Source organism: Monomorium pharaonis, chromosome 6 (assembly GCF_013373865.1).
Source record: "Monomorium pharaonis isolate MP-MQ-018 chromosome 6, ASM1337386v2, whole genome shotgun sequence".
NCBI lineage: Eukaryota > Metazoa > Arthropoda > Insecta > Hymenoptera > Formicidae > Monomorium > Monomorium pharaonis.
Window position 1 is genome coordinate 2323879 of NC_050472.1, and position 13009 is coordinate 2336887.

The window sequence follows — 13009 nt, forward strand, 5'->3', positions numbered from 1 at the left end:
ACTTGTCTTGTGTTGATGTTGCAGGTTCAAAAGCCTGGCACATGCGGCTGACCTTTGACCGGGTGCCAGGCGGCTGCAACCTTCACAGGTGCAAGCTGTGCGGCAAGGTCGTGACGCACATCAGGAACCACTACCACGTCCACTTCCCCGGCAGGTTTGAGTGTCCTCTCTGTCGTGCCACGTACACACGTAGCGACAACCTGCGCACGCACTTTAAATTCAAACACCCCGAAGCGAGAAAAATCGATCTTAATGATTTCATGGCGGGCTCGTTGGCGCTCTCAACGAGCAACGACACCATGAACACGTTATCCTAAAGACGCCAGAAGAGAGAAAAAACAAGATAAACGAGAGATATATATATTTTCAATATATATTTAATATACATACACATGGGTATATTAAATATATATTTAAATATGCACATATACATACATATTGAAACATAATATATATATATATATAACATACGCGCGCGCCCTAAAAATTATAATATATATATATAATATATAAACAATGGAATATATATTGAAAGCGCGGATGGCCGCAGCCGCAGGGAGGTATTTCGCGTACGGCGAAAATACGGCTCTGAAGTTACGGCCATTGGGGGGGAAAAGGGCCGATCTCTCTCGGCTTTTCTTCTTTCTCGAACACCAAATCTTTTGTAGGTTCTACGCTTAAGGGATATCGAGAATTTCTCCTGTAGGGGGTCTTTTTTAACAAACGAAAATCGCAAAAATGGCAAAAAAAATAGAACAGGAAAGATTAATATACAGCGATGTGTACAGTTTAGTGTGCGTTGACTTTTTTGGGAGTGGGCTTGTTATAGCTAACGTCGAAGCGCTGTGAGGGCTAAGTTCTTTCTTTCTTTTTTTTTTTTTTTTTGTTTTGTTTCCTTTCACGAGTCGCCGAGGAACGGAGGTACGCGAGCGCGAAAACGTGGCCGCGATCACGAGGAATCTAAATTCAATTTGTCCCGCCGGACGAAGGGGGCACGTTAGCGCGCGACGATGGCACAACGGCGACGGGATGACGGCGCGTTGCTCCTCCTCGAGCTCTTCGAGGGAGATCGAACCGGTCCGACGCAGCCCTCCAGGAAGTGGCTCGCACAAGATCGCTTCCTCCTTTCTCGCCTCGAGTCACTCCGACATCCCAAACGTCTTGAGTTCTCGGAGAGATCCCCGACCTTTCCGAGTCTCGTAACCAAGGTGGAGCAACCCGAGCGTCATCCTCGATCGGCGGCTTCGTTGATCGATCGGTCGATCCGAGACGAGCTCATATTGCTTTAGCGCAGGTCGCTTTTTCGGCGTTTCTCTCGTTCGCGTGCAAACGGAGAGGAATATCCCTTTTACCTTTCGTGATTAAGCTCGCTTTTCGCGTCGCCGATCCAATGTATCGCGGATGATCGCGAAACGTTATCCACGCTCGCGTACGTCAATCTCGTGCCGCGTCCGCGCCGCGACGGTGTCCAAAGATCGGGCAGCTTTATCTTTTCTTCTTTTTTTTCGTGGTAAGAAAAACGAGCGCTGCGCCGATCGCCGATTACTTTTTAACGGGGAAAAGTCCGCGCGATTGAATTGATGTGAGCAGCTCGCGCGGTTAGTGTGTGTACGCGCGCGTGTGCGCGCGCGCGCACGGATTTAATTACATAATATAAATGCATATATGAATATACATAAATATATATATATATATAAATATAAAATGGGAGCAAACGTGGTGCCAATTTCCTCCCGTAGATGCTGCTGCCGACCGATCGGGACGGCGAGACGGCAGCCGGAAAGAATATTAATGAATCAATTAATTATTTGTAATGATATCTATTAATTATTAAGCTGAGTCGCTGGGAGTAATTCATTCGATACGCAGGGTGAGTCGTATAGTTGTTGAAGAGTTTATAGTTGGACTTCATATTAGATTGTAATCGTATTGTGTATTGCCAGCCTTGGGGAACCAGTAGCAATATTAACATACGCGTGCGCACCTACGCACGCGAGGTACACACGCAAACACACACACACACACACACACACACGCGCGTACACGCGCGCGCACACGCACATAACTTTCACACCCTGACCTTTTACACGGGGGCGCAGCTCACGAAGGGTCGGCACCGCGGAAGGGACATGTATTCCGCGAGACACGCAACACACGCGTATACACGCGCAGAACAGCAAATCGAGCGACAACGAAACTTTTCTGTCCTTTTACGCATATACGTTTCGCGAAATTTTGATAATACGTTGAGTAGTCGCGCTTTGCAGTCCTAATATGAACTTTGACTATAAAACGCACGTTACTTGTTAATTAACACCTAAAGTCTATAATATATTAACGATTAAGCGCCGCACGCCGTGCTGTTATGATGCGCGATCGCGAGGTAAATAGTGGAAATCACGGAGACATTCCACGATTCGGGACTTAAGTGCGTAGGCAACAAATAAGGTTTTACTTGTATTGGATGATTTATAGAGTACTATATTTTATACTTTATATATAACCTATCACACACTAATAATCTACCATTGGTTGGAGTAGTTACGTTAAAGATAATTAATTTTATTCAAGGGATGGTCACGATACTCGTATCGTCATTGCACATTGATATTTAATTGGTTGGGGTGCAATCTGTTTGTTCTTCCTTCTTTGTTTGTTTTTTTTTCCTTCGTACATCATGAAATTTACGTGTAACGTATATATACATACATATTATAATCATGGTTTTGCAAGAGACACTGATAAATGTACGTCGCTCAAAAGTAATTGGGAAATTATCTCTTCGAATGCGGTAGTGTCATCTAATGACTGTCTGATATTTCAAAATGTCCAAGATTGGTTCTCACGTTTGGTTGTAAAGATATTTCACAGTCATTTTAATGGCTCTTGGACGTTTCGCGGGATCTCGTCCGAAGAGGTAATTGTCTAATCATATTTTGAGAGCGACGCCTTTACACATGCACGAAAAGAGAAGAGGCGCCTCGCAGAAAAGGCGCGAGACACGGAACAGAGACAAAAAAGGTTTTCCCTATTGAAACATAGCGACCCCCACAGCGTCCAGTTTTTTAGTGCGAATACTTTGAAGATTAGCAATAGATTCAGATCTTTTCCGTTTCGCGAGATCTAAATCGATTGTTGATCTGCGGAGCTGGTACCAAATGCGACGCCAAAATCGAGGGTTCGATTAAAGACACGTTCTGCGTTCGAACATTAACGACAAAAATGTAGCGACCCCCCTTTTGACGGCTTTAAATCGATCGGAAACTTTTTGTCGAGAACACACTCAACTTTTTCAGATTGAATTTTTAATTTAGAATTTGGATTTAAAAATGATCACCGCTTATTATCGTCGCATAGTGTTACAGATAATAATAATCGCTTGGGGGTCGCTAGAAAACACATACACACACATACATAGAGAGAACACATTTACACGCATACGCAGAACTCCATAGCTATTCAAAGAGCCAAACCGCAATATTGTGATGAAATGATATTACCGTCGATCTTCTCTCTTTTTGCAAAAAAGAGGCACTTTGCATAGTTAAGGCTACCGAACACGCATATACCTATAATTTAATAATATATAATCAGAATATTAATATATTATTGCAGATTATTAAGTATATATATTAATATATTGGATAATTTATTTTATTTTGTTTTATCGTTTTATGATTTTATATATATGTTATTCACTGTTTATATATACACAGCGCAACATTATATTGCAATACGCGACACACGCAAGGTTTATTTATTGACAGGGACGGGTTGAATCGTGTTAAGGTGCACTTGTGCAGGCCTACCTCCTTGGCTGAGAAATCACACGCCGATCGACTTCTCTTCTTTCTCTCTTTGCCTTGCTTTGTTTTTCCAAACTCTTTGTTCCCTTTGCTACTTCCACGCAACGCGTTGGTTTAAAACATCTGTTAATTATGATCGCCTAAACGTTCCGTCGCGCCTATTGCCGCAAAAGTTGACCCTCCAGCTCTGATTAATTAAACGGATAATAGACAATGTGATATTTATCAGGTGTTTTTTTATATCAATATTTGTTTTTGAATAACTTTTCCACGCAAGATACACGTGGCGTTATTTAACGAATTAAAATTTTATAAATAATATGAAACTTGGTTCTGTGATTAAAAAATCAGCACGTCGAATAATAATTTAGGAGTTTGCAATTTCTGCGCCGGCTCTAGAAGAGTTGATAATACGAGACGAGTCGTCTCTGCCGTACGGAGAGCGAGAGAGAAAGCGAGAGAGCGTAAGAGAAAATCGAAGCGCGGACGAAGCAGAGTCTGGAGGAGAATAAGGGAAGAACAACTTTTACGAGCAATGCCGATTTTCTCAACAATTCCGTCCTCCGTGTGAAAACAGAGGTACTCAAATTTGACGTCATATAACGCCAATCTCGTAAAAGATAATAAATTTATGTGATTATTTCAATTAATCGTTAAAATTAGTGTCATCGACATTCCACCAAATCTCTTTTAAATAAGCTCTTTTCCAATAAAAAGCTGCAGAGTTATTCATAAAATTATCTTTCAATAAAGGATTTGCATGAACTATTAGGAGTATCGATCTGCCAATATAATTTGCTGTTCATTCGGTAATATTTTTTTAGACTCGAAGTAATCGAGCGTCTTAGCTGAAGCGCGTTGCAAGACGTCGTTTGAGAACCTCCGCTTGAAAACGTCAGCGCGATATTTTTCCGCCTGTTTCCACGATGCTCTCGATACGTCAAACTCGGATAAACGATGGGCGACGGTTACGGACGCGGCGCGGCGCGGCGTGGCGTGGCGCAGATTTCGGACCGCGCGCGTGACTCGCTCGCTCGCGCTTCGCAGTCTCTCTCCTCGCGATGCATCCACCCTTCACGGTGCATTGCGGGAGTTCTCCGAGAGGTGAAACGAGGGGAGGACAGAGGGAGAGAGAAAGGCAGAGCGTGAGGGAGAGATACGCGCGCGGGCGCCCAGGATCGATGTTCCATCGCGCGCACGAAATTATGGCCCGGCCTGCAGTCGGGACGCGGTTGTACTTAATTGGTTGACCGCGACAAAGTTTGACGGTGGAGTTTGCTTTTCATCTTTCATCCTAATATTGCGAGAGTCAACTCCGTCGCCGCCGCCCTGCTGTCGCCATTAGAATGCATTCGTCGTTAGCCAGTCGGCGTTCGAGAGGAGATCCACCCCCCTCCCCCCGGGAAACTTCCGTTTTTGTCACCTGTCCGCGAGCGAGTAGACATTGCCGAGTGAGCGAAATTACCCTGGTGCATCGGCATACTCGGGCATATTTTTTTTCCAATTTTTTTAAACGAGACGAACGAGTCCGCGCGCATGGCGCAATTACGCGGATCGATGAAAAAGTCACGCGACACATGATGTTATATTAGCCGACTAAATTACTACGTAATTGTTACATTTTTGCTCTTTGAACGTGCAGTTTCGTTTAACTGCAAAGTCTATTTCGATGTCTCTGAAGAGATATCACAAAATTATATCGCGCGCCGCAATTATCTGTAGAGAAATGATTTCTTTATGAAGATTTTTTTTTTAATCTGACCTTTTATCACGAATAAAATAATTGCACGTAACGAACCCTTGTATTATTAATTGTCGCGGAGTCAGTCGCCAATCTGCGAGCATTATAATCTGCAAAGCGCGCGTTAATTAATTCAATAATGTCAGAATCAACACTCGATTTCCCATCGATATTTACATAAACAATAGCGGTGTATTTTTATGGCTGTGCGATTATTATTCAACGGCGTTCGTAGACACGTGACTTTTCAGCTCGCCGCTGCATTTACGTACGTCGAGAGAGTTCGTCGGCCGTACTGTCAATTTCCGGAATTGTCCGTACACGCAAACTATCAAACGGCCACGGCCGTACAAAGCATCCAACAGCCGCGAGCACATACGCGAGCGATTTACACACGCACAGATTTCGCGCATACGGAAGGCGCGCGCGATATGCGAATACACACATTTTCTCGGGATGAAAAATGGTTCCCCGCGAACGCGATTCTAACGCAGTCGCTTTCGCGAAAGTTAATTAAAATCCGGGAAGATTACAAATCCTTGAAGATCTACTCTCCCATCCCTTTCTCGATAATTCTTTAAACCTCAAACTTCCGAGACGGAAATCTCTCTGAGGCTTCTCGCGATCCTTTTTCATCTCGCGATCTTTTCAAGTCCATGAAAAAAATTATCCTCGGACGCCAGAGTTTTCCAAGTGAAATTCCAGATTAAATCGTTGTAAACGTTGTGATTCCCGGGAATTCACGTGGCTGTGGATTTTGATTGATTTTGATCGCTCGAGTCCTCGAGCTGGCCGTAATTTCGCGTTTCATCATCGGGGGTTTCAATGGCCGGAAATCTGACGCGTGCTTTCGCACCCGTATCGATCGTCCGGCGCTCACGGCGATCAGGAGTGCTCGCCGATTGCGTGCATACATGCGGAGCACGTTGTTTGGCATGCCACGTATCTCGAACATTCGCGAATAAATAGTTGAGTAGATGCAGCGATGGTCAAGCCAAGTGGTAGGCGGAACGCGATTCTATCGGAGAGCATCGTGAAACCATGTGAAACCAGTGTCTTTCGAGCTTTTCCTAATCGGAATTTCCTAAATTTGTATTATACTGTTTGTTGTGATAATAACTTTTATTGTTTCTATTCTTTATTTTTTAAATTTCAGCGAATGTTTTAGACGTTTTAAACAAAAACTTTGAACTTGATTATTACCTGAAAAACTCGCGGAAGCTTATTACAAAAAAGTGGTGAGATGATTTCCTTTTTAAGATATTCGCGTATGAGTGCAATATGATGGCAGCATTGAAATCATAAATATAAACTATCCATATTAGTATTACATTGAGAAAAACATTAAAATATCAGGAAGAAAATATTTTCCTTGATATTTAGCAGTTGAAAAAAAAAAAATTTAATTCTCTTGTCGAAACACACATACATTTCTGAAATAAGAAAAATATATCTTATTTTTCTTATTGTTTTGTTTACTGGGAATAAAATTTTATTTCAAAATAAATTTACATTTTATAAATAAATTTTTAACCGTCTTTTTCCCACTGTATAAAAAGCGACGAATGTTAATCAGTTAACAAATAGTACATATATTTTTTTTAATTTTAACAAATTTTATTTATTTTACCAGAATGTATATTTTGGATATATTTTTCTAGATTTTTTTCACGCTGGTATAATTACATTGATTTTGTTACGGCTTTTCCCAGCTTTTCCTTCTCGTTCCATACCCTCCGCAGAATCTATATTATAATACATTACATATCACACGGGAGAGCGTGTGGAAAATCCGATTCGGAAAACACTGGTATGTCGATCCGTCGAGGACGTGAAATCGGGGGAGGAGAAAAACCAACCGCGAATAGAGTCGTCGTCGATTCGGAGATGTAATCGGCGCGGATCGTTCCGTCCGCATGTCGAAAACCAGACGAATGAACTTTCCGCCACCTCGCGTCGCCGCCCTTGTGCGCGTGTGAAAGGGGGATTTTTACGTCGCCGTTTTTCCTTACCACCGTCGCGCTTTCGCGACTTCATCCCTCTCCCTCTCCGTGCGGCGCGTTATCGCGCGGCTGTTCTCAGCTAGCGCGAGACTAATTTATTCACGGCGCTTTATATCCGGCGTCCCGACGCGCGATTTGCTTTATGATTCAACTCTTCCCCCTCGCCCGCTTTTCCATCCGCGCCGTTTCCCCGAATCCTCTTTCGCAACTTTGCATTTTGTCACGCGAAATATGAATATACGACGGAGATACGCGTCGAGCCTCGTCGAATTTTTTTTTTAAACCGGGCGAAGCGTCAACGAATCAAAGTCCTTCCAAATTAGACGCGGTCTACGAAACGTAAAGCGCTGAGTGAAGCCTTCAAAGAGACGGCAGAAAGTAACGCGAATCGGAAATGTTTCAGATTTCGGCGCGTCGCTCCTCGCGCGAAATTCCTCTCGGTTTTTCGTCGGAATCGCGACAAACGCGTGACATTTCGAAATACCATTAGAAAATTAAAACGCGACACGGCAAAAAGTGAAACCCGCCGCCAAGTACAGCGATACGCGCGAAAGTCGACGGAGGGAGGAAGCTACACTGCGTTCCTGCAAGCGGGCGAGCGGGGCAACAATAGAAGCTGCAGAAGTGCTGTCGACGTTCCGAATAAAACGAATCCGCCGATAAAAAGCTAACTTCGAGGCACGCGATCCAATATAAACGACCTGTCAAATCTTTCGTCCAAGTGTCACGGGCCAAATAAATCACGAAGCAACGAAAGAAATCATCGCGAGCGTGGAATAATAACGTAAACGAGGGAGAGGGAAAAAAATTGTCGACGTCGCGAGATAGATTTGTAATTCCATGTGGGACTGGCCACGTTAAGTTGAAATGTATTTCAATATCCTTTTCGGTTTTAGAAGCAGCGGAGAGACATTTATACGATCTTCGCTTTGAATTGTTCCGTGTCGTTTTGTGGCGGCGCGTTGTCCAAAGTGCCAGAGTGTCGCGAAATTCGCAAGTGCTCGTGAAAAAGGTTCCGATATAATCTCCGTTAATAAATAACTGTATGTACATGTCGCCGCGACGAGACATCGTATTTCGCTTCGTGCTTCGTAGAAGCTTCCCGTTCGCCGCCGCCGCTGCCGTCGCCGCCACGGTGGTGGCGGTGGTGGCGGTGGTGGTGGTGGTGCAGCAGTATCGACATGTGATTCTCGAAAAGAGAGTCCCGGGGAAAAGCCCGCCGCGACGATAACGGCGTTATGGAAGCGCGAGGCAATAACCTTTGGCGGAAAGTTTATTTTTCTGGGAGTGGCGTGACGCACGAGAAAACGAACAAGACGGATTTCTATAAAGGTCTTCTTTTTCTAAATCCCGTGACTTTTGTACGGCCGCGCTCGCGGAATTCCTTTTTATCTGCGCCCGAACTATACACGCCCGAAACTTCTCGCTTTTCGTTTTTCCGCGGGGCGGAGCATCGGAGCGGACGAAATCATGAGAGTGGAACTTGTACACAGGGCGCCCCCGACAAGCGACATAAATATATATATATATATATATCACTGGCACAGAAGCGTTTCTTGGCAATGTTTCTCGTCTATCTGCAAACAAGTATAATCTTAAGGACTTAAGAATCTAACGCAGAAAATATTATTAGATGGTAATACTTAACGTTCACCCATCCAAGTGTCAAGTTCTATGAATGTACGTGTTTCGTAAACGCAATGTGTAAAGAGAGACTCGACGAATTTCAATCTCTAGATGTGCGCGACTTCTTGCAATTAATCCGTAGAATAATAAATCGTAGCTTAAGGCGACACGTTCGGTCGTAAGCGGTTCGAGGAAAGAGAGAAATCCTGTGTCAGTGATTTATATATCTCTCTCAGGGCGCCCCGAACGAACACTTATAAAAGCTTGTAAAAGCTCGCGTACTACACCCTACGTATTACACGTCCGATTACACATGCATCTGCGGGGACAGATAAAGAGTGTACACTGACACACACATACACACACGACAGATAGGAGTACACGTAGGGCCAGGAGAGAGGGAGGGAGGGAGGGAGGGGACTCGGGTGAAAAAGAGAGAGAAATACTCGGCACACAATTTTCACAAAACATTGAATCGGCCTGCGCGCCGCTGTTTTAACTCGGCCGCGGGTCGCCTGGCTGTTATATCGAAAAAACTTTTATTAATTATAAATGGAAATTACTACGATGTACTACTATTACTACCACTACTGCTACCGCTACTACTATTATTACTATGACTACTGCTACTACCACTACTATTACTATTACTACTGCTACCACTATTACTATTATTACTACTACATATAGGTATTTATATATTTACAACTGCGTGGTGTGGAGTGGAACATTGTGATATAATAGATTGGTGCTAACACCTTATTGAAATTGAGATGAATTTAATGAAAAAGAAAAAAATCGTGCAATATTGCGATAGTAAAAGATTTCGGGGGCACGGGCGCTGTCGCGCGGCGGACAAGCCGTTTGCGTTCTCCGGATACTTTCGGTACGGGCGGGAACGAGCGGGTAAGGCGAGCGAACGAGTGGAATAATGTTTTCTCCTGAATTTTTCGAAATCCTCGTTGCGCTCGGCAATTCATCCGATCCCGGGGTGGTCGAATTTCACGTCGTGGAATGCGATGACTCGCCGTCGAGGGCGATATCGAATCACGCGGACGCGGTGAAACGTTCTCGCACACGACCGCAAATCGGATAACCGATCGAGAGATCAGCTCGTACGGCGTAGACATTTAAAGTACTTAAAGAGATTCAAACTTGTCCAAATTGATCCTCTTCAAGCAGAGAGATCCTCGAAAGTTTCAAATTATCTTCCTCTTCGATTATTACACTTATCCTTTGGATCTTTCCTTCCGACACTTCCGCGACCTTTCGAATCAAAGATCAGTTTTGATAGCGCGAGTTTGAAGATGTCTAGCGGCCATGTGCTCTCGCTCGGCTGGGTCGAAAGCGCGAACGAATCCCCGGAATCGCGTGGACCCCCGGGCGATCGAGGAGACGTTCTAAATGATCGACGATTGAATGAACGAGAAAAGCGAAGAAAGAAACTATGGCTGTGCAAGTGAACATTATGAGTGTAGTTAAATAGGCGTTACCTAGGGATTAGGTTTAGCTGATAGGATAAGGGGCGCGTTTAGGCGTTTTGTTGTTTTTTTCATCGCCGCGCGACAGCCCTCCTGCCCCATTTGTACATTATTAAACTAAATAAAAAAAAAAGTACTATTATTAATATCTCTTTATATAATAATATATACAAATTACGGATTAACTATGGATATATATGTATATACACACACATGATATATGTATATATATCTATCTTCATATATATATAAATATATATATACATTTTGTTATTTTTCTCGGGGGATGAATAAACTATAATAATTGTAAATCGTAACAATATAGGGGATCAGTGTTCCCCGCGAGAATACTGTGAGCGTGTTCTACTCATCATTTTAAAAAAGCAACAACAAATTTAACATAAAATAAAAATGTAAATCGGCGCGACTGTCAGACTGAAAGTTGTGATTTTACACGGCGCGTGTAAATATAGAAAAACGAGCCTCTAAAATTAGATTCGACATTTTATGAACGAACGGCGAGAGGAAGAAAATCGTTATCCGTTGCATTTTCCGCATTGTATGATAACGTGCGAGTACGTACGAGAGAGAGAGAGAGAGAGGGAGTGTGTGTGTGTGTGCGTGTGTGTGTGTGTGTGTGAGAGAGAGAGAGAGAGAAAGAAAGTAAAAAAGCGAAACAGATTGGAAGAGAGAAAGAATGCGTGCGACATTTTTGCGAGAAAAGAAGGAACTTAAATCACGATCAAAGTCCTTCCTTTTTTCCCAACGTGTTGTTTCGCTCCTCTTTCGACACACGTCGAAGAAAAATTTGCATCACTGTCCCATCGCGCTCAAACACACCGAAAGCTCAAGCGTCCATAAGTTCGATTGGCGAACTTTAAGAAAAAAAGAAATGAATTAATTCGGCCATCGAAGAAGCCGACTCAATCAAAGAAATCGTAATCAATGTGATCGCAAACCTTTCGTCAACGTGCGTGCGTGCGTGCGTGTGTGTATGTGTGCGTGTGTGTGCGTGCGTGTGTGTGTGTGTGTATGTGTGTGTGTATGTCGTTTGTAGTACCTTTTCTTTCCATTACGTTTGGATCTGCGCACCCCTTTCCTGTCTTTCCCTTCTTTTTTCCGCCGAACTTTGGTTTCGACTTCTTGTTTCCGGTCTTTTTTTCCTTTCACCGTTGTCATTCGCTTTTTACGAAAGGTTCGAAGGGCTTTTTTCCGACAGTGCAGTTACTTACGGGGACACTATGAGTAATGAATGTGCGATCGCGTGATTAAACATTCAGATAAAAAGGGAGCAAGGCTCGCCAGACTTTAACGCGTTTATGAATCAAGTTCAATCGGACGATCCGCACGATCATCGTGGTCGCCGTCGTTATTATTGCCTTTCTGGACCAGAAACGGCGGCGGTCACGGTAACCGTCGGATATGCGAAGCGGCGGGTTGCTTGAGAGCTGATATCTTTCTATTACACATATAAACGATCGTTTGGCTCGAAACGTACAATAGGCGTATTTAGCAAGGAAAAGGAGAAAAAAATTCGGTGAGGAACTTATGATCATGCCGATCAATGGAATGAAATAGTTAAGGCGTCAACCGGTTTTATCACGAAAAATTATTCTTACTACTACTACTACTATTTCTCTTATTGTTATTACAATTATATTCTTATCCTTATGATTATTCTAACATAAAGTCTCTTATGTTTACAATTGCATTATTATATACATCTTTAATTCTAGTGTAGATAATACGGATGATGATAATGATGATGATAAACAAAAAAATGGAGAATTAATCACATGTGCATTTAATGTATTTCATACTAATTTTTTGATTAAACATAATTGTGTGTTAACCGAGCCGTCTACCTTTCTTTTTTCTTCCAGATCATTTTTCTCCCTTTTCGACGTTCGCATGGTATTCGCCGACGGTATCTGCGCTTTCGCCCATTTCCCTAAAAAAATTTTCAATTTTCTCACACAATCGAGATGTGTGCGGCGTCTCTTCGTTTTTGCATTTCCGCAGAACCGATGACGCTCGCGAATAGCAAGAGCTGGCGCATCGTCGAACACCTTGGGAAAGTCGTAACTTTGATTCGCGATTAAACTGGCGACATTTATGAATGTCGAATGTTACTAGATAATAAGCGGTCGCATATTTCAGGGATATTTTCGCGTTTACACGGGATAATAATCTGACGTGTGTGTCTCGTGTTGCTCGCCTCGACTCCTCGAGTTGCGCACTCCGTAATGGAACGTCTGAGGGATTTCGTTCAATTCAACGCCGTCAGTTACGACGACACTTATCATTTAAGTCACGCTGAATTATTACGTCGATCAGCTCTATTATTAGCGC

General features: G+C 43.2%; 1 protein-coding gene across 5 annotated transcripts in view; it reads left to right on the forward strand.

The window, feature by feature from the left end:
- The window catches only part of LOC105831496 (sex determination protein fruitless), a 59078-nt gene that overhangs the window by 33455 nt on the left and 12614 nt on the right, over positions 1–13009 (forward strand). For 2 of the 5 annotated variants that reach the window (XM_036287955.1, XM_012671658.3), the window contains exon 5: positions 25–6948. The exons of the other annotated variants lie outside the window; for them this stretch is intronic. In XM_036287955.1, coding sequence (XP_036143848.1) covers positions 25–317 — 293 coding nt within the window. In that variant the 3' untranslated portion in view covers positions 318–6948. Of the gene's footprint in view, positions 1–24; positions 6949–13009 lie in introns of those variants that run through there. 5 annotated transcript variants of the gene reach the window in all.